The sequence below is a fragment of the Miniopterus schreibersii genome (assembly GCF_964146895.1).
Source record: "Miniopterus schreibersii genome assembly, chromosome: 12".
Lineage (NCBI taxonomy): Eukaryota > Metazoa > Chordata > Mammalia > Chiroptera > Miniopteridae > Miniopterus > Miniopterus schreibersii.
This window is the reverse complement of record NC_138112.1, coordinates 20439163-20461333: the sequence shown is the minus strand read 5'-3', so window position 1 is coordinate 20461333 and position 22171 is coordinate 20439163. Positions and strand designations below refer to the sequence as shown.

Genomic DNA, 22171 nt, shown 5'->3' with positions numbered 1-22171 from the left:
GGAAGTAGAAATATCAGGGTTATTTGCTGTTAGATCTCATGCGGACTGAAATGGAGAAGACTGAGAATAATTGGCTGGCATTAATTGGTTGCTGTATAATAGGCATAATTCAGAGTCATCCAAAACCTGAGATTTTAAGCACTTTTTCTAAAGTTTTCAAAGAAAAAAATGTAATTCCTGTAGCAGTAATGATCTAACTTGTTTCTTGTACATTAGACTTGACTTTGTTCTTTCTAATGGATTACTAACATGCCAGCAACAATTCATTTTAGCCAGCAGCTAAAGTGAAAGTAAAACTCACCTAGTTTTTATTTTTTTATTTTATTTTTTATTGTTGACAGTATTACAGATGTCCCCCATCTCCCCCTTTTGCCTCCCCCTTCCAGCCCCTGCCCCATCCTAGGCCTTCACCACACTATTGTCTGTGTCCATGGGCTATGCATATATGCACATATATGTTCTTCAGTTAATCTCTTCCAGTCTCTCCCAGCCCCCTCCCCTCTGAGATCTGTCAGTCTGTTCCATGCATTCATGCCTCTGGACCTATTTTGTTCATCAGTTTATTTTGTTCATTAGATTCCACATATAAATGAGATCATGTGATATTTGTCTTTCTCTGACTGGATAATTTCATTTACCATAATAATCTCCAGGTCCATCCATGCTGTCACAAAGGGTAAGAGCTCCTTTTTTATAGCCACGGAGTATTCCATTGTGTAAATGTCCCACAGCTTTTTTTATCCACTCATCTACTGATGAGCAGTTGGGCTGTTTCTAGATCTTAGCTATTGTAAGTAACACTGCTATGAACATAGGGGTGCATATATTCTTTCTGATTGGTGTTTCAGGTTTCTTAGGTTATATTCCTAGAAGTGATATCACTGGGTCAAACAACAGTTCCATTTTTACTTTTTTGAGGAAACTCCATACTGTTTTCCATAGTGGCTGCATCAGTCTGCATTCCCACCAGCAGTGTACCAGGGCTCCCCTTTCTCCACATCCTCACCAGCACTTGCTTGTTGATTTATTGATGGTTGCCATTCTGACAGGTGTGAGGTGATCCCTCATGTAGTTTTAATTTGCATCTCTCTGATGATTAATGATGAGCATTTTTTCATATGTTTGTTAGCCATCTGTATGTCCTCTTTGAAGAAGTGTCTATTCAAGTCCTTTGCCCATTTTCTTAATTATTTGTCTGCCTTTTGTTGAGTTGTATGAGCTCTTCATATATTCTTAGGATATATAATTTTGGAAATTAACCCCTTATCAGGTGTGTCCTTGGCAGATATGTTCTCCCATACAATGGGTTCCCTTTTCAAGCTTTTTAGTTTGATATAGTCCCATTTGTTTATTTTTTTCTTTATACACCAGTTTATCTTGCCCTAGGAGATGTATCGGCAAAAAATTCTGCTATGTGAGATGATAAGATTTTACTGCTTGTGTTTTATCTTCTAGGATTTTTATGGTTTCATGACTTACATTTAAGTCTTGTATCCATTTTGAGTTTATTTTTGTGCATGGTGTAAGTTGGTGGTCTAATTTCATTTTTTGCTTGTACCTGCCCAATTTTCCCAACACTATTTATTGAAGAGTATCTTCACTCTTCACTCTTCTCTTTTCTATTCCGTTGATCTATATGCCTGTTCGTGTGCCAGTACTAGGCTGTTTTGATTGTAATGGCTTTGCAGTATAGTTTGATACCCAGTATTGTAATCCCTCCTACTTTGTTCTTCTTTCTCAAGATTGCTGCAGCTATTTGGGGTCTTCTGTGGTTCTGTATAAATTTTGGAATAATTGTTCTAGATCTGTGAAATATGTATTTCAATAGGAATTGTGTTGAATCTATAGATTGCTTTGAGTAGTATGAACATTTTAATAATGTTAATTCTTCCAATCCATGAACACAGTATATGTTTCCATTTGTTTGTGTCTTCTATTTTCTTTTTCAGTGTCCTGTAGTTTTCCAAGTATAGGTGTTTTACTTCCTTGGTTAAGATTTTTCCTAGGTATCTAATTTTTTGTGGCAGTGGTAAATGGGATAGATTTTTTTGTTTGTTTCTCTTTCTGAGAGTTCATTACTGGTGTATAAAAATGCCATTGATTTCTGGGTGTTAATTTTGTATCTTGCTACTTTGCTGAATTCATTTATTAAATTTAGTAATTTTTTTGGTGGAGTCTTTAGGGTTTTCTGTGTACAGTATCATGTCATCTGTGAAGAATGAGTTTTCCTCCTTTCCAATTTGGATGCCCTTTATTTTTTCTTCTTGTGTCTGATTGCTGTGGCTAGGACTTCCAGTAATATGTTAAATAAGTGGTGAAAGTGGACACCCCTTTTCCTGTTCTCAGGGGAAATGGTTTTAGTTTTTGCCCATTGAATATGGTGTTGGCTGTAGGTTTGTCATATATGGCCTTTATTATGTTGAGGTATGATCCCTCTGTTCCCACTTTGCTGAGAGTTTTCAAAAAGGTGCTGGATTTAGTTGAATGCTTTTCCTGTATCTATTGATATGATTATATGATTTTTACCTTTCCGTTTGTTTATGTGATGTATCATATTTACTAATTTGCAAATATTGTACTAGCCTTGCATCCCCCAAATAAATCCCACTTGGTCATGGTATGTGATCTTTTTAACTTATTGCTGGATCCGATTTGCTAATATTTTGTTGAGGATTTTAGCATCTGTGTTCATCATGGATATTGGCCTGTAATTTTCTTTTTTGTAGTGTCTTTATCGGGTTTTGGAATTTGGATAATGCTGGCCTCATAAAAAGAGCTTGGAGTCTTCTTTCCTCTTGGAGTTTTGGGATAGTTTGAGGAGGACAGGTGCTAGTTCTCCTTTCAGTGTTTGGTAAAACACTTGTGAAGCCAGTTCTCTCTGGTGGAACACTGACATGCCAGCAGCTAAAGTAACACTAAAGCGCTCCTGTTTTAAATTAAATTATTCTAATAGTGAAATAATCAAATAAAAATCCTTTCCATAGTATTAATACATTACCACTACATCTCTTCATCCTTCTTGCCTGGTCAGACTAGAATGCACTTCTCCTCCTTCACTGACTGGTCATTTCCCACGTCAGGTTTTTTTCCTTCTCCAGAGGACCTTCCCCTCAACCCCCTTTACTTCTCTCTCACCCTGTTCTGCACTTTGGAAACACACCTTAACTTCTGATACTTCTCCACAATTGATGTCTTTACTCTTGTTTACTTACTTGTATGTCACTATATATTTTAAGCACTAAGTATTAAATATCTAGTACAATAGATTTTTGAAGTCTTAAAAAAAATAAACCCAGAGTATATTACTTGCATTTTTAATTAGTATGAGAGTTTAAAGTTCTGGTTAAATTCTCCTTTTTTCCTAACTTGGTTATTTGATATAGCTGGAGAAACAGAAGACAGAAAAGCAGAAAAGGGAATTAAGAACCACCAAAAAGACGCTTGATGAAGAAGGAACCAGCAGCAGCCGGTCTTCTGGAATCACAGGGACCACAAATAAGAAGGACTGTGCCAAACCCAGACCTGGAGAAAAAAGCAGGAAAAATCTTCAGTTACTGAAGGACATGCAAACCATACAGAGTTCATTACAAAGCAGTAGTTTGTGTTGGGATTACTGACTGGTACCAGGTTATAAATTTTATTCAGATAACCTGTACCTCATCAATCAAATGTTGACAGTTTACTTTCCAGGTCTCATACTCTTATGTTGGAATTAATAGATGTTAAGGGGCCCAAGCTTTATTCATTACATAGGCTTCTGGTGTTGTACATCATGACTGAAGGTTAAACCATCTAAATGGAAATTGGGCGAGTTTTCAAAGCTAAGAAGCCATACATACTCTGTTTCTTTGAGATGAATTTGCTGTACTGAAATATTGTGCTTTGTAAACAAAATACCAATTTTTTACTTGTGGGTGTGATTTTTTAAAATAGTTCTTTATATGTCTAAGTAAAATTAGGTTTAAATTATCAGAATATGAGGCTGTCCCCTAGTCAGTGTTTGCTTGAAAAGTCTCATTTTTGAATTTTTCCCTGGCATGAATTGCCTATTTCTTCTTTCTACTACAACCATTAAATATACTTTCTTTTGACTTTTAATGGAGGTTTTCTATATTTAAATATTTATACATATTTAAGAAGATTGTTTTGTTTTGCTTTTTGACATTTCAAACATCAATCAGTATTGAATACACTTGTATTAATTTTTAATCCACTGTTAAAGTTTTTAAAAAAACTCATTTTAAGTCAATTAACTGTGAAGATTATGACAGAATTTTTAAAAGTATAAACAAATTGTTAATAAAGTAAATAAGGTTTTGGAAAGGATTGAGAAGGGGAGGTGTTGTAAAACATGTACATTTGTTGTTTTTAAATAGTACGTGTTTGTAATCATGCTATTCAGTTCACAGCATTATGGGTTTGAGTCTTTATGAAGAGCCCCTTGGATATTTATTTTCCTTGGTGTACAGTATGAGTGCAGTTTTAACTGTACACTGCAATTGTCATTATGTTAATGTAAATCATAATTTTGAGTATATCAAACCTGTTTAACTTTTTATAAATTTGCCAGTCAATAAAACAGCTTTTTTAAGGAAACACTGACGTTTTCCTTAACAGCCTGTTAATAAAGGCTTTATTTGTTGTAATCTTTCCAAAAAATTTATTTTTAAATGGGACATTAGCATAATATGAGAAACAATAACAATATATGGTATTTAGTACATAATTTACTTGCCTTTCTTATGCTTACATGGAAACAGCTCAAGAAAGTTGAAGTATCTCATAGGATATAAGATACTCTTAAAAGTACTACGGAACACAACCACATATTAAAGGGATTCCTTTTCGTGCCTCCCCTGGAATTGAAATAGATTTCTAGGAATTTATTTAGATAACCAGCATGAATTATAGCGGCTGGCTGGGCACTAAGCTTAATGAATTATTTTTCTACAGAGTTCTTACTTTAGGGCCTTTCCATTGGGGGTATTGGTGAATCTCCTGAAATTGTATGTAAACTTTTGCTTGCATGTACAATTTTCTGATGAGCAGGTTTGTATCTTCATCAAATTCATAACAGTGAATCCATAGACCCAAGGAATCACTGCTGCGTGACTTGGAAAATATTTCTTGTGTCTCAACCACCTTTTCAACTGTTAAAACTTTTGTTAACTTTGTTTTTGAATTTCAGGTCATTAAATTGTGTAACTCTCACTTGCATTGTAGTGGCTCCAGGTCCCAATTAGAAGAATGGTGTAATGTTGGTAAAACACACCCCACCCCATCCCTCAGCTAGGAGTCAAACTGAAATACTCGTTCCAGCTTTTGATACCCTCAGGTAAAAACTGAAAACAAGAAAATACTGCTTCAGCTTCCTTATTTGGGAGTTTACAGCAGAGGATTATGTTGTCATTCATCCAGTTCTGTTGTATGAGAGCTTTATTGCAATATATTTCAAATACACGAATCTTTGTGCCAGATTCCAGTATGGATACCAAGCTGAGTAAGAAAGGTATGTTTACAGGTAGGTGGTAGACATCTGGATTTTCCTTTCAATCCAATGTGGTAAGTACAGTGGTGATAGCTGGGGCACAGAGGAAGGTGGGGCATGGCAGAGAAAGTACTGATGAATCAGGAAAAACCTCCTGGAGGAGGAAATCATGCCTCAACACTAGAGAGCAGGAATAAGCCACAAGGGAGAGCAGTTACAGGTCAACAAGATAAATGATCAAAAGCAAGGAGGCAGGAATCTGTAGTTTACATAGGAGAGTTGTGACTAGTCCATAAATGCTGAGGTATGCAGCTGAGAAAACGGTAAGAGTAAGTCACAGGAAGCTACGAAGGAGCTTCATCTTAACCATATAGGTCTCTAAATTTTGTATCCCTGATCATAAAGGCAAAAATAACACCTGTAACCAATATTCATAGATATTTACAAGGATATAAAACACAACTGTCAATATTCTCTTTGAGAAAATGTCTATTATAATTCTGCATTGGGTTTTTGTTAGGTTGCGTGAGCTCTTTATATATTTGGGGTGTTAGCCCCTTGTCTGATACATGGTTTGCAAAATTTTCTCCCATTCTGCAGGTTGTCTTTTCATTTCGTTTTGCTGTGCAGAATCTTGAATTTGGTGTAGTCTCATTTGTTGATTTTTACTTCTGTTGGTGCTTTGGCTTCATGTTAAAAACAAAAATAAGCCCTAGCCAGTTTTGCTCAGCGGTTAGAGCATCAGCCCACGGACTGAAGGTTCCCTGGTTCAATTCCGGCCAAGGGCACGTACCTCAGTTGCAGATTTGATCCCTAGCCCCGGTCGGGGCGCATATGGGGGGCAACCAATCAATGTGTCTCTCTCACATCGATGTTTCTCTTCCCCCTCCCCCCTTCATGCTCTCTAAAAAGCAATGGAAAAAATATCCTCAGGTGAGGATTAAAAAAACATTGAAGAGCTGCTTTTCTACGTTTTCTAGTACTTTTTTGGTATCGAGTTCTTATGTTTAAGTCTTTGATCCATCTAGAGTTAATTTTGGGGATTTTCTATAGATAAAACCATAAACTCAGTAAATAAAGACAATATTACTTCTTCCTTTCCTACTTGGATGCATTTTATTTTTGTTTTGCCTAATTGCTCTAGCTAGGACCTCTAGTGCTATATTAATAAGTGGTGAAAGTGCATTTTTGTTTTGTTTCTGATCTTAGGAAAAACTCCCCCCACCCCCCCCATTGAGTATGTTGGCTGTGGATTATAAGGATTATACACATTATAAGGATTACACACCATTACCAAGTGGAATTCATCCCTGAGATGCAAGGATGGTTCCACATATGCAACTCAATAAATGTAATAATGCATCACTTTACTCAACTGAAAGATTTAATGTTTACTGCTATAAACTTTCAGAACTGCTTTCGTCTCATCCCTCAAGATTTAATGTATTTTTGTTTTTGTTTCAAGATTTTTTATTTCCTTTTTGATTTCTTTGGTTGTGTAGAAGTGTATTCAATTTCCAAGTATATGTAGATCTCACTTTTCTTTCTTGATTTCTAGGTCCATACCACTGTGGTCAGAAGAGATAGTTGGTAAGATTTCAGTCTTAAATTTGCCAAGATTTCTTTAGTGTCCTATCATGTCATCTGTCCTGGAGAACGTTCTATGTGCCCTTGAGAAGAGTGTGTATTCTGCTATTGGGTGGAATGACCTACATATGCCTGGTAAGTCCATTTGTTCTAAAGTATGTTTGAATTCCAACATTTTCTTGTAGATTTTCTTGTCTGAATGATTATTCCATTGGTTATAGTGGGGCCCTCCTACTATTATTGTATTTTTGTCTATTTCTCCCTTAAGATGTGTTTAGTCTTTGCTTAATGTTTTGCTGCTCAGTTATTGAGAGCATATGTATTTGTGATTGTTTTGTCCTCTTGATGTATTGACTTTTTTATCATTATGTAATTCTTTTTCTGATTTACCATTTTTGGCTTGAAGTCTACTTTGACTGATCTGAATATGGCTGTGCTTGCTTTCTTTTGGTTTCCACTTGCTCGAAATACATCTTTCATCCCTTCGCTTTGAGCCTATGTCTTTAAAGCTGAAATGTCTCCTGCAATATAGTTGGGTCTTGTTTTCAGTCCACTTACATTTAGTTATTGTTGGTATTGTAAGGACTTACTATTACCATTTCATATTTTGCTTTCTAGTTATTTTGCTTCCATTGTTTCTCTTTCCTTGTTTCGGGTCTACTTTTGTAAGTTGGTGGTTTTCCACATGTGTCTTTTTGCCTTGTGTTTACCATAAAGTTTACATAAAGCATCTCAGATAAAGTAGTCCATTCTATAATGCTAGTTTATCTTCCCTTACCTGTAAAGGTTCCAGCATTTTCCTCTTTCCCTTTTGTTTTTGATGTCACAGATTATCTTTTTCTTCGAATTTGTTAACAAATTATAGTAGCTATAGTTTTAGTGCTACCATTTTGCTATAGTTGTTTACTATGCTATTCTAAAATAGAGTTTTCAAATTCTATCACCTGAATTTTGGGTATTTTCATCTTTTTCAGTTTGGAGACCACCTTCTTTTAACATTTCTTATAAGGCAGGTAGTGAACTCCCTCTTTCTGTTTTGGAAAATCTTTATTTCTCCTGCATACCTGAAGGGTAACTTTGCTCAAGAGTATTGGGTAGCAATTTTTATCTTTTGATATTTTGCATATGTCATTCTACTCTCCTGGTCTGTAGAGTTTCTGCTTAGAAATTTGCAGATTGTCCAGCCAGGCGTAGCTCAGCGGTTGAGCGTCCACCTAGGATCCAGGCGATGGGGGTTCGATTCCCGGTCAGGGCATATGCCTAGTTGCGGGCTTGATCAGTGACTCTGTCATCATTGATGTTTCTATCTCTGCCTCTCCCTCTCCTTTCCTCTCTCTGAAATCAATAAAGATATATTAAAAAAAAAAAAATCTGCAGATAGCCTAATGGGAGTTCCTTACTGTTTCCCCTCACGCCACCCCCCGCTGCATTTAAACTCTTTATCATTATCATGCTTCTTGGAGATGGTCTTATACACTGAGATAATAAAGCGTTCCATTAGCTTCTTGCACTTACGTCGTTTCTTCCCCAGGTTTGGGAAATTCTCAGCTATTATTTAAGTGCTCTGCTGCCTTCTCTCTCCTTCTGGTGTACCTCTTATGTTGGCTTTTCTAATGGAGACTGATTCTTGTAGGGTTTCTTCTGAGTTTTCTGGTAGCTTGTTGAATTTCATCATAATAGCTATTTTGAATTCTTCATGCTTGGACCACAGTCTTCTGTCTTTCGTTTTGTTTGCTGTAGTTTTCTTTTTGTGTGTGATATATTACCATGATTTTTCCAAAGTGTGCCTCTGCTGCCACCTTTCTGTAGGGAACAGCTTGCTTCTTTAAGGCTGCATTTGTTTACTTTGATTCTGACAGTTCAGCAGATTGGCAATTAGTTCATGTCCCAGAAGGTGGCGCTATAGCGTAAGTTTTTGTCTCTCTTACTGGCGCTGACTTGCTGTGCAAGTTGAAAACCTGTGCATTAAAGAGGTGGCCCAGTGAGAGGTGTGTGCCTAGCGCTTGGGGGTCCTCCAGTGAGGGAGTCCTCGACCAAGGGCAGGCCTCTGGCTGGAATCCTGAGCAGGCAGCAGGAAATGTATTCCTTCAGTTCTGTCTTCTCTTCCCTTTCCTTCCTCCCCCGTCAGAGAGGTCTCAGAAATCCGGGTGCTGCTGAAGAGCAGTAGGACCCTCAGCTGCAGTCCCGGTGGCTGGGCAGACACTCACGCGGCCCTTGCACTTCCCAAGTCCTATGCTAGGGAGTTTGCCACCATCCCTGCCAGGGCAGTTTCCTTGGGTGCCCTGCTGTGCAGTGTAGTCATCTGTGTATCAGACCAAGATGATGGAGGCTTAAGTAAGGAACATGGGAGAATGGACAGAAGAGAATGGACGTATAAAATATTTGGAATAGAAAACAGCTTTAATACCGATAGATTGGCCACTTAAATACCATTATAAACTTTCTTAAGAAATTTCACATGATGACCAAATTTTGCATAGACCAAGCAGAGCAGTGCTAAGGTTCAGACTATAATGAATTAACAAGTGAAAAAATACTGTATTTTTTTAGTATTGTTTGATTTGTTTATTAGGGGGAAAATAGGTTCAAATTGAACATTCTATTTTGAAGCAAATGCTGGGAGACACCCCTTTCCTCAAAAAAATTTCCAAATAATTCTGTAAAAGAAACAAGGTAAATAACTAGGACAAGAAAAAAGTTTAGAAGTCAGTTGAAGTTTTCTTTATTTAAAGACCCAAGGGACAGGAAGCTCCTTTGTTACAGTACATAACCTATGGCTCTCTTGTAGAGTAAAATAGACATCGGGAGTCAGTGTTATACCAGCATCGAACTCTTACTGCAGCAGGTGAGCAGTGAAGCGGGATTCCGTCCTGGCACCGAGATTGTAATACATTTCTACGTGCAATCAGTTCTTTGGTAGACTTAGTCATTCAGTGGAATTACAGAACTTGCAAAGGACAGTAGTAGTAAAATATTTCTTGTAAAATATGAGCATAATGCTTCTACCATAAGCAATTTATAAAGACTTCAGAAAACAAATCCTAGTAAACTTTAAAATATTGCCTCAAAACTTGCCAATTAACTTATGTGTTCAAATGTACCAAAAAAAAAAAAAATCTAAATATGTTAGGTAATGTTTTTAAAATGGTTCATGATATTACCAGTAATTGGTCAAATGGAATCTAATCTGAAGGATGTGGAATTCTTTGAAATCCTGGACAGCTACTCCTTTCTCCTCTCCATTCCCCTCCTCCAAGCACATCTATAAGGCATTATTTTGGACAGATACCTAACAGTACATCTTAAATAAGTACATAAATAATAATAACTTTCAACTACTGCACCATAATATCAAGGCTTTGCCTTATCATGTATGAAGAATGTGGGTATTGAAAAGTGATCGAAGTAGATCACTTACCACAAAGAAAAACCCAGGATGGGAAAAGGAGTACAGATTTGATTAGTCATGAGATTAAAGTGTGTATAATGCTAAGGAATTTCAGTGTGGGGCTGAAAATTGATGCTCCTCCCTCTCTGTTCAATGAGCTCTTCCATCAAGAGGTATATTTTTGAAATGGTTTGTATTTTGATTTTACCAGACACCAAAATTTCTAAGACAGCATTTTCCTCTTAAAATCAGAAACTTATGCCCACTGTGGATCCAGAATTGAAGCATTTTAATATTCTTTGGGTGACTTAAGATTAGTGTTGTAATTATATGTGGAATGCACTGCTACAGTTCTAAACAGATTTAAAATAAATAAAGCGATTGCATTTCTCTCATAGATGAGTTCTAAATTCAGAAGACTCTACTCAGAGCTGCCATTGTGATCAAGAGTTTGTGGTGATGATGGCCCCAGCTAACAGTCCTTTCATACGACAGTCTGGACAGGAGTGACACACTGTGCAGGAGAACTGGCTCTCTCTGAGGATGAGGTTGATCGGTTGGAAATCTCTCTCTGTAGTTCCTCTACCTTTTTCTGAAGCTCTGCTCGTTTAGCAAGAAGTTCTTTGTATCTGTTGTGAATGGGCTCCTACAAGAGCAAAACACCAGAATTATTCCAAACTAGGCAATCTTAAAACAAACCCAGTCAAATTCTGGTACGTAGTTCTTTCCCTAAATGTTGCAGTGTGTGTGGTGTGTTTTCAGCTATGGAGTCCTAGCCCACCTTTCCAGCACCACTGTTCTTTGCTTTCCCAGTGCTCCCAAGCATTTCCACTAAATATTCTGAAACTGGTACTTTTCCAAATACAAGTAATTAGCAAGACAGTCTAAAAGCCAGTGCCTTTAAACAGTTCTAAGTAGTAAGGATTCCATATTTCAAAATGGATCTGAATTTTGTTAGGTGTTTAACTAACTTAAAGCTGTTTCTCTAACCTATTAAAGCAAGACCTCTAGAAGTTATCCTTCATTTTACAGAGAAGGGAAAACGACAAAACAGAAGTGATTTGTACAGAGAGTCAGGAAGGGTAAGAACCAAGGATACTGATTACCCCTGTGTAGTGCTTTTTCTACTATCCATCTGTATTAACAGGAAAGTTTTAAATATGCACAGATAATTTTTCTAGTTGCTTTAAAGGAGACAAACTTAATTTATACAGTTGCACAGATGAAAACTCCCACTGTATATTGTGCGTACCTGTGGTTTCATCCGTGGATTCCACCTTACATAATACCCCACCCAGAGCTCTAGGTGGCGCATGCTGGCTACTGGATAAAGGACATGATTGGAGTAGCTCCCATAGAGAGGGTTAGTGAAGTCCTCCAGCTGGCTGTTTATGTAAGACCATAGTGACACAGTCCTTTTAGGAAGATTCTGTAAGAAGGGGAAAAAAGATTCTCTATCACATAAGCTATTTGTAGTTTAGATGAAAGTTGTAAAGAAGTATATTGTGATCATTAGAATCTTCTTAGAGGGAGATAACACACTTGAGAGCCCTATTTACATTCAAATCAGAGGGTATTGGAAAACTAAAATTCCTCAAAAAGTTAAAGAGTCACCATGACCGTAATTCCACTCTTGGGTTTATACCCAAGAGAACTGAAAATGCACACAAAATCTTGTACACAGATGTCCAAAGTAGCATTACTTACAATAGCCAAAAGTTGTCAACTGATAAATGGATAAAATAGTTTATCTACAATGGGATATTCAGCCATAAAAAGGAATTACATGCTCCAAATCTAAACCTTAGGCTAAATGAAAACCCAGACACTGAGGTCACATCCTGAATGACTCCGTTTTTGTGAAATGACCCAAAGAGGCAAATCCAGAGACACAGATTTTGCTAGGGGCTGGGAGAACAGAGAGTAACTACTTACAGGGACACAGTTTATGTACACCGTTTCTTTTCAATGTTCTGAACACAGTGGTGATGGCTGTACAACTCTAGATATATTAAAAGCCATTAAACAATACACTTTAAAAGAATGAATTTTGTGGAATGCAAAAAATTATACCCTAGTAAAAATGTTTCTTTTGTAATTCCTATTCAAGGCTCTCAAAAAATGAAAGTATTTTTGGAACTTAGCTGTTCTTAATTATCTAACCACCAGTTCTTGAATGCCTACTATGCATGAAAATATTTACTGCGTGCTAATAGATACTGAAGATGTAATGGGGAGTTAAAAATATAGTCCAGGAAGCACTTACTACATGGCAGTGAACTGCAATGTTCTGGGTATGGTTTACTTAATCCTCACAACAGTAAGTACTCTTATCCCTATTTTACAGAAGCAGAAATTAACTTTCCCAAGGTCACACAGTAAGTGACAGATCCAAGGTCTGACCTGACCCCAGGCAGCCTGGCTCCAAAGAAAGCACTCTGCCACTATATAGGAAAGCATGGCAAATCTATTTTATAACCACATTTTTTTAAAGGAAAATTGATGCAGAAGGATACCATGATCAATATGATTAAGACACTCATACATAGGACAGATACATTTTGAGAAAAACAGAAGTAATCCTTAAACAGCTTCTTGTAAATAATACCGCCCACCAGTAATATCTCTTGGGAAATGGGGTAAAAAAACTTTAAAACATTCAGACACTGAAAAGATAATACTGTAACTTTCTACATAATATTTTACAATTTAAAAAATAAAATCTCATGAACAATATATTTTCAGATCTGAGCTGTCCATTTATTCAAATGTATACACATTTTACCAGTTATATTTTTCTGCACCTGCTCTGAAGGGTTTCCATCCTGCAAAGGTAACAGGTGCACTGGTGCTCCTTAGACACACACTTCAGTTCTCTTTAGTAGTCACTACTCCCACCCACGAACTCACCTGGCAGCTAGCTGGCATCTTTAGCCTTTCGACAGAGGTACTTTAAAACAGATTAGGTTCAGATGTATGGGAAGAAGTAATCATATTAAAGCATGTAAAATAAAGTATGGCAAAGAAGCCATACAAAACTGTCCAGTTGGAATCCATCACAAAATGCACTGTAGCGGGGAAAGTACATATTGGGGGTAGACCGGGACAGGGGCTCATATTTTACCTCTTTTCCTCTCTGCTGTTCACTGTTACAAAGGAATGTTCCGAATAAACAGCTATATAGGTGGTCCAAAATGGTAATGAGAAAATACTCATTGAATTCAAATGCTGTAGGAAACTGCAAATCAAACACCACAAACAAAACTATTAAGACATTTTTTCAAGCATATTCATCCTGTATATGGATAGATCCTTTGTAATACTTCTTAAAATTAGGCTAAACAATAACTCAAAAATCACTTTCCCACTTTTCTAAGATAATTTGTCCCAAAATCTCCTTTTCTTAATGCAGCAAAAATCTGAATGGTCTGACCTTGATGTTTCTATATCCCCTACATCTGCTAATCCTGAACTTGCAGGTTGAGGAATTTTGACCTGGGCATTTCAGGCAACTCTAATCCTTCTCAGCCAAAAACAACCATAAACATAGTAAGATTTTTCTTTAAATTTTCAAAAACATTGTTTTTATAAATTACACAAAAAACAGCATCAATGTCTCCAAAAAATGTCAGCAATGCACAAAAATAAATATCCCAGGTAGATGTGCAGATCATTTAAAAGCCAACCTGTTTATCTTTTCAAGGAACATCCAGTCAACGGGAGTAAGGGAGTGCCAGGAAATCCAGTTCCTTGGCACCCTCTCTCTCAAAAGAAAATTCACTTTCTCCTTAACCTAAGGACAGGGGCTTACTGGATGTCTTACTATTACACAAACAACATAATTTGTGGGGAATTTATCAAGGACAAATTACAGATCATAGGGAGGTAAAGAATTTAGTTTAATCCACCCTGTCAATGTAGTATATCAAATTATTCTCAAGTTTCTATGTAAGATTGTACCAATTATATGACTGTGAAAAGGAATTCCATGAATAGGTTGCAGAGTTTGGAAAATATTCGTTCCCAGTTTCCCTTAGAATGATCCCTACCTAAAAGTGAAGGAAAACAGCATGACCTGTAAGCAAAAGCAACAGGGTTAACTTTACCTTAAAGTTTCCTAAATTTTAGGAAGCCATAAGCAGGGTAATGTGGCAAATTTCTGAAACAATGAAGGGTGACTCCATGTTGTGGCTACGAAGCTGAATGAATGAAGCAGGTGATCAAGCACATGCCAACCAAAAGCTAAGTATTTGTAAGAAACTTGGTCAAATCCCATTTATTTACAAAATCAATCCCATCTCCTGACTGCTACGTACTCCGAACAGCCTTACTTATGAGGAGCCAGCTCTGAGTGCTCTCTGCCTCATGAAGCAGCAATCCAGGAGAGCGGAGCCTACGGCTGGTTTTCATCATCTTGGCAAGACTATTAGCTCCGTTATGAGAAGACAGCTTAATCAGTGGGCATTTCCTCACAACAAAACTAAAATAGCAGAGCATTAACTGCTGGTGTTGCTTTTAAAATCTTAAGCAGAGGAGGAATATTTTGTTCTTACATGTTTAAGATCTCAAGGGCCCTTCATCCACTGCTTCCTGATCCCAGGAGTGAAGGGGTGAGGATGAGGGTAGGAGCGGAGGTGGAATCTGGCTCATTGCAACATAATTCCCATTCTGACAAGTGTGCTATTTAAGTCTGCACAAACATTCAATTATTTGTAAAACTGAAGACTGCCAATAAACACTGTAACATTTTATGTTCAGGAAGAAAATATACATGAAGACACAGGAAGACATAACTAGACATCTAAAAGACTCCACTATATCTTAGGTTCTACCTATGAGACAAGATTAAACTGATTTTCTATTTTTTAGTAACTTAAGCTTGAACTGAAGTAACACTGCTTTTAGATATACAGCATATAGAAAGTTAACACAATTACTAAGAAAGAAACGTACCAGTCATATAGTTGGCCATGCAAACAACTGGTAACCACGATTCATTTTTTTTGTAATAAGCATACCAAGCAAATACATTCACGTATGTTGCCCCTTGGGAAGCAGTCCGCACAAGCATCAGTGATGCCACAGCTTCACACAATTTCCCTAGTCCTTTGATACGGCATATTTGATTTTTACCGAGAGTCAAATGTTACTTAAAAACTGAATATGGTAATGGTCAAAAGTGGGTCCTACCTGTTTTTAGTGAAATACGCAAAGAAGGATTGGTAAGGATTTGTATCGCAAAGGCAATTCCAAAGAAGAATTCAAACCTACTCCAAGAAGTGGTAACCATTATTAAGTATGCAGCATCTCCCCTCCCACAACATACGAGGGCCTAATGGATAGAGCAAAACTGAACTGTATACACATTTGTAGTATATGTGTGAGAAAATACCGGCCTCCTCATACTGTAGCCCCATCTACTACAACACAATTTAACCCAACAGGTTTCAAAACAATCCACCCAAATTTAAATTCTTACAGGGGAAAAATAAACTATTCAATATATGGTATAATTGATGTATTTCTCCTATTGACCCCCACTTTTAATGAAATAAATAGTATTTTCTTCAAGCTAAAATGTGGTCCTAAAGCACAGCAGAGCCAGCAATTGCCCTACCATATATTCATGTGGCAATCTAACTAAAAACAAACCTGGCTCCCAGCTGTCTGCGGTCTAATAAACCCTTGATGATAACTGAAATACCAATGAGCTATACCCAACTTTTGGGTTTTGAGATGACTTTTCTTGAGTTATATATTTTTAAGACAGCAAACCCCTGCCCCATTTGTGGGGTGATCCCCCTCATAATTGACCAGGTGTTTTTCAGTCTCCTTTGGTATCTTTCAGAAAAACCTAAATCCATTTATACTAAATTTCACGTCGGTTTGTTTGAAACTTGGTAGAAGGTCTAAAAAACACAACTCTCCATACCTTAAGAGAAAAAAGAAAACTGAATCTACCTATTACATACCAACCTTGCCATAATTTCCCACCTAACCCATTTTCCCATTAAACTTACTTGCCTATTTCTCCATTTCTTTACCTTCTTTAGCAATATATACATGAGCTGCTAGGTACTGCCATTACTTAATACTACTTGTCTAAATCAAAGGAGGAAACCTCTTGGGTTGTTACAGTGCCATTCACTGAAATGCTAGTGGCACCAAATCGGCAAGTGCTTAATACTCCCCCCAAGTAATATTCTTTAGCTTAATTCACAATGTGATAGGTAATAGTTCTATTACCTAGAAACCTTACAAGAATTTTCATTTGACATGAAATGTAGGATATCAGTGACCAAATCTCCCAATTCTGACTGGATGGTTTAAAAAAGGGATGTAAGAATATATGTGTATATACACAAGTTACCTGTCTTGTCATTTGCCAGACACAGTCAATAAACTGAAGAAAAACAGGCGATCTGTCTGCATCTGCGTGATTCTTATCTCCATGGCCAAGTCTCTGAAGCAAAGACAGTGAAATAGTTTATGAACTTTGTGGGACTTTTCAATATTTTTAAGAATTCAGAAAACCTTTTTAAAAGAGCACAGCAAAGAAAATAGCAATCACCCTTCACCCTGCCTATGAAATGTCTATTAACATTTTGATGTACAGTAGACTTGTGCACCTGAAACCTGTATAATTTTGTTAACCAATAAATTCAATAAAAAGGAAAAAAACCATTTTGATGTACAAACTGTCAGATATTTAACATGAGGTGCTTGTAACAGGAATTACAACTGTGTTTAATAGATGCAACCAAGGCCCTAAAGGCTGACAATGGGAGACGCGCAGTCAGACCAGAGCCCGGAAGTTTGTCCTCGGGATCTGATCTTCCCCCGCGTATTACGTTACTTGTACAACGGCCTCAGAGAGCACCCTTCTCCTTAACACTCGGCCAGTGCATGAAGGGGACCTGTTGTATCATAGCTCCAGCCTGTCTTTATCAAAAAGAATCACGTTAGCACAAATTTTCATAAACCTTTTTAAAAAATACTTGACTTCTGCCCTCCAAGCACGTACTCACCCAGCTTCTCAGTTTTTCCCTCCTCTGAGGACCTTAGCCCCAGGTGGCCGAAACAGACCCCTACCCCATACCCTAAAGGCATTCATTAAAAAAATATGGTCCATAGACTTCTGGGGGTGGGCGCAGTGCTGGGGGGGCGGAACTGTGAGGTCAAAACTCATGTGATAATGCTAAAACGTTATTTGCCTTTTTCAATTAACTCACTGCCGTTTGCACTAGTGCAAAAGTGATGAAGGGTAAAACTCTGGGTACCTTAGGAGGGATGAAGCAAGGCAGGGAAGTGAAACCACTGTGGTTATATTCTGTCCTGCCACACTCGCAGTTAAATGGAAGGAGACAAAAGCCAATCTCTGAAATTTCCCTGATAAAGCAGTAAAAATTAACTTTATTAATCTCTCCCCATGAATGCAATTTTTTTCACTATTCTTTGTAACAAATGGGAAATGCACATGATGTACTTCTGCAAACTTAAGCAGGATGGTAGGAAATGAGACTTTCATGGAACATCATTCTGACTTGAAAGAACAACTGATATGTGAACTGTGGTTACTTACACTTGAATATCTTGCAGACTTGTTGAAAATGTACAAAGTGACTGTGTCACTTCAAGGAAAACAATGGACAGTATGTGTTGCCAATGATAAAATTCAAGCTTCTGAGTAAAAATTAGATTTTTGGGCCCTGGCCAGCGTTGCTCCGTGGTTAGAGCATCAGCCCTCGCACCCGAGTGTCTTGGGTTCAATTTCCAGTCAAGGGCAGGTACCTGGGTTGCAGGTTCGATCCCTGGCCTCAGTCGGGGTGCATGCAGGAGGCAACCTATGGATGTCTCTCTCTCATCGATGTTCCTTCCTCCCTCCCACCCAGTCTCTCTAAAAATCAATGGAAAAAATATCCTCAGGTGAGGATTAACAAAAAAAAAAATTAGATTTTTGGAAAACTATTACCTGCCACATGCGCTTGTTCATACTTAAAGACTTTTCTGATAAAGTCAGTGGTGGTATTAACAACTGCTTTTATGGAATTCTATAAAGAAATGCATTAATAATGGAAGAGGTATCTAGCTCAGTAAGCAAGCATTTTCCAAATAACACGTGATGTTACAAAATCCCACGTGGATAAAAGATCTATTCAAAGTGCAAGACAGACCAATGGAATTTAACAGAACAAACGAAAACCTCACTGATTTTGTTTTGGAGTCCACATTACAATTAACCTCTAAGAAACTACCATTTAAGTTCTGGCATAACAACAAAGAAGTATACCAATAACTCTCTAAAAAAGCTATCAAAATACTTTTTATTTTTCAAACTACGTATCTGTCTCTGTGTGGTCAGATTTTTTCCTCATATACTTCAACCAGCAGAACATATAGCAGATTGAATGAAGGAGGAATGAAATTTAGCTATCTTCTATTAAGCCAGACATTTAAAAAAATTGCCCCCCAAAACATAGAACAGTGCCACTCTTCTCACAAAACCTTTTTTTGTTTTGTTTTGGAAAATGTGTTTTTCTTTAAAATGTTATTTATGTTAGTATATAGTAGTACTATAGTATGAATGTTTGTATTCCCCCAAAATTCACATGTTGAACTAATGTGATGCTATTAGGAAGAGGAGTCTTTGGGTGGAACTCTAATGAATGGGGTTAGTGCTCATATCAAAAAAGACCCCACAGAGCTCCGCAGCCCCGTTCCTCCATGTGAGGACACAGTGAGAAGCTGACAGTCTACAGCCTGAAAGAGGGTCCTCACCAGAACCGGCCCATGCTGGCACCCTGACCTTGGACTTTCAACCTTCAAAACTGTGAGAAAGAAATTTCTGTTGTTTATAAGCCACCCAGACTATGGTATTGTTATAACAGCCCAGATGGACTAAGACAAATAGATTTATTATTTCTTTAATAAGTATTTTTAAATTTTTAAATTTAATTTCTAATATGGTAAATATTGATATAAACCATGCAAAGTTCTCTGGGTTCATCAATAACTGTCAAGAATGGAAAGAGGTCCTGAAATCAACAAGTTTGAGAATCATTACCCACTATTAACCATGTATGAGCACCATTTTGACCAGATGTCCTTTATTTGTCAAACTGAGCTTTCACATAACTAGGGGGGAAATGGAGTAGGTAACCAGAGTTAGCAATTTAGGAATCATAGCAATTTCAAACAGAAATGTTTGTGATTTTTGTTACATTTAAATGAACATGTGCAGCTTTGACTGACTAGAACTTTAAATGGTGTTTTTTTTAAATGGTCTTCTCATGATAAATACATTTTATAGAAAATTGAAAAAAGTGAGCCATCTGAATAGATACCCCAGATGCCCAACTTAACAGTTCAAGTTCAAAAGAGCAGACTACCTTTAAATGTCTGATTCTCTCAAGTCATTTATAAACTTTGCTCATATGCCCTGCCAACTACTGGATACTAAAGGTTAACATTAGAGACAACATCGGAGAAAACATCTTTCAATATGTCTTTCAGCCAATGTAGGAAAATGCTGCCACAAACCACACTCTCAGCAGTCTAACTCCCTCCCTGCTCCAAGATTCTCTCAACCGGGCCCTCTCTCATCGCTACTCTTGCTACGCTCAACCCCACCTACACATCTGCTCACTCTGCTCCTCCTTCCCGGGATACTACTACTACTCACTCCCCAACACCTATGATTAGCACTAACATAAGACAGGCAATAATAAGAACCACGTTTTCTGGTCCCAAATTTAGTGTTTAGCAGAAACATAGCTAAAAACTACTTGAATGCTTATTTAATTAAAAGCTACACAAATCCAGAGTATGATGTAACAAAAAAGCAAATGTGAAAGGGACATAATAGCCCCATTCCTCAACTTTAGGATCTGTGATTAGTTCTGGCTACTCACTTATAGAAAAGCCATGCCCAAAGTCCCAGAGCACAACTGGGATGGCGAGGTGCTTAGGATCAGAAAGGTAGAGGAACATGGATGGCTAGCAGGAAGAATTAAAGACCATAAATGACATGAACTGACAGCTACTTTCCAATATCTGAAGGACTATCTAACACTGATAAGTAGTTTTATTTGTTCTTGTCTCCAAATGGGAATGTAGGCAAAATGGGAAGCAAACTTCAGTTCACTGTAAGGAAGACGTTTCTAACAAGCAGACTTTCTGAAGGGAGACTGGACAGCCTTGGGAAGAGACTTGCTTATTTCTGGTGATGTTAATGAAGAAACTAAACAATCATTTTGAAGACACCATAGAAGACATTAACAACTGTTGCTTGGACTCTGACTTCCTCCTAACTCTTAAATTTGATACCAGTGATAACATCAACATAAATTTTGAGACATATAGAGGGCACAAAAATGTGTCATTTCCATAAAACTGCAACACTTTTTATTTACTGACTTTTAGAAAGAGGAAAAAAGAGAGAGAAACATGTTGTTCCACTTATTTATGCATTCACTGGTTGCTTCTTGTATGTGCCCTGACTGGGGATCTAACGCCGTTCAGGATGGCGCTCTAACCAACTGAGCACTCAGCCAGGGCTGCAACACTTAACATATGCATGGCGATTATAGTGTCAGTACCGTAAGAAGGATATTCCCAACTCTGAATTAGTTTTTTTTCCTTTTAGTCCCAGTTTTTTTAGACCCTGACCCTGTGTGAGCAATGCCACTTTATAGGGCTACTTTAAATTGAGAATAACTCTTTAAGCCATTCTAATCTTTTCTTTAAGTCTACAGGAAAAGCTAGAAGTGCAATGTGGTTTCATAACCATTCATGCTAATCTGAGCCATCAACTGAAGGTGGACAGGAGACGCCCATGGGCATCATGGGCCGATACCTGATGTTTCCTGGCAGAGATCACAGAAGAGACTGGGTCAGACGAATGGCTAGCCCTGGCTCCAGCCTGCAAAGCTGAGGCAGGGCATCCTAATGCTTTTGAAAACAAAACAGTTCTCTGGGGAAGTTTAGCCCTCTGGAATAAACAATTTCAGAGGACTATCCAACGAATAAAGAACACTGTTTTCACACTCCTGATGTGAGATGCATGTAGTACATTGAGTCAAGGTTCTTTACTCACCAGCTGAAATCGATGTCCAAAGCTCAGCCATTCTTTCTCCACGAGGACCTCGAATCCTCGGATGGTGCGATAGTACCCATCCAGCATGAGCATGGCGAGGGCAGTGAGCTGAGCGGTTCGGTCCCACCCATCACTGCAGTGCACCACCACAGACGTCTTTCCAGACTCCACTTTGTCAGCAACCCGAAGCGCCCCGGCAAGAATAAGCTGCAAAACGGGTTTTTTTTTAATTAAAAAAAATACTAATTAATTAAATGCTTCCTTCTTCAAAATTTATTAATAGAGTTTTGCTAGGGATGACTATCTCAATAACATGGGAAAAACCATCGGTCCCTTCCTAAAACAAATTTTTTTAAATGGTAGCGGGTATATAAATTTTGTTTTTAAAACCAGAAAAATCTCATAAATTCAGACTCCTATTAACCTGCACAAAGAAACAGCCAAATGAAAGGTGCCTATGGGGTCTAAACAAATCAACAGCATGAAAAAGAAATAAGATCTAAGTTCTAAAAAGATGTTTGTAAGAATCTTCAGATATTTCAAACATCATCCATTTAAATAAAAACATCCCAACAGAAGTCTTATCTGCTATTTATAACAATGCTTGCTTAAC

At 37.6% G+C, this 22171-nt stretch overlaps 2 protein-coding genes across 6 annotated transcripts in view; one reads left to right on the top strand and one right to left on the bottom strand.

Moving 5' to 3' along the window:
- The window catches only part of CEP57 (centrosomal protein 57), a 45256-nt gene extending 40046 nt beyond the window's left edge, over nucleotides 1-5210 (top strand). Inside the window, exon 11 of the mRNA XM_081152645.1 lies at nucleotides 3384-5210. Within this exon, the coding sequence (XP_081008771.1) occupies nucleotides 3384-3617 (234 nt within the window). The 3' untranslated portion in view covers nucleotides 3618-5210. The remainder of the gene's footprint in view (nucleotides 1-3383) is intronic.
- A 4570-nt stretch (nucleotides 5211-9780) lies between these two features.
- Nucleotides 9781-22171, bottom strand: part of MTMR2 (myotubularin related protein 2) — a 91639-nt gene continuing 79248 nt past the window's right edge. For all 5 annotated transcript variants that reach the window (XM_081152640.1, XM_081152643.1, XM_081152644.1 and 2 more), the window contains 5 exons: nucleotides 21559-21765; nucleotides 16834-16926; nucleotides 13588-13701; nucleotides 11716-11892; nucleotides 9781-11109 (listed from right to left, as the gene is read on the bottom strand). In XM_081152640.1, coding sequence (XP_081008766.1) covers nucleotides 10948-11109; nucleotides 11716-11892; nucleotides 13588-13701; nucleotides 16834-16926; nucleotides 21559-21765 — 753 coding nt within the window. In that variant the 3' untranslated portion in view covers nucleotides 9781-10947. The remainder of the gene's footprint in view (nucleotides 11110-11715; nucleotides 11893-13587; nucleotides 13702-16833; nucleotides 16927-21558; nucleotides 21766-22171) is intronic.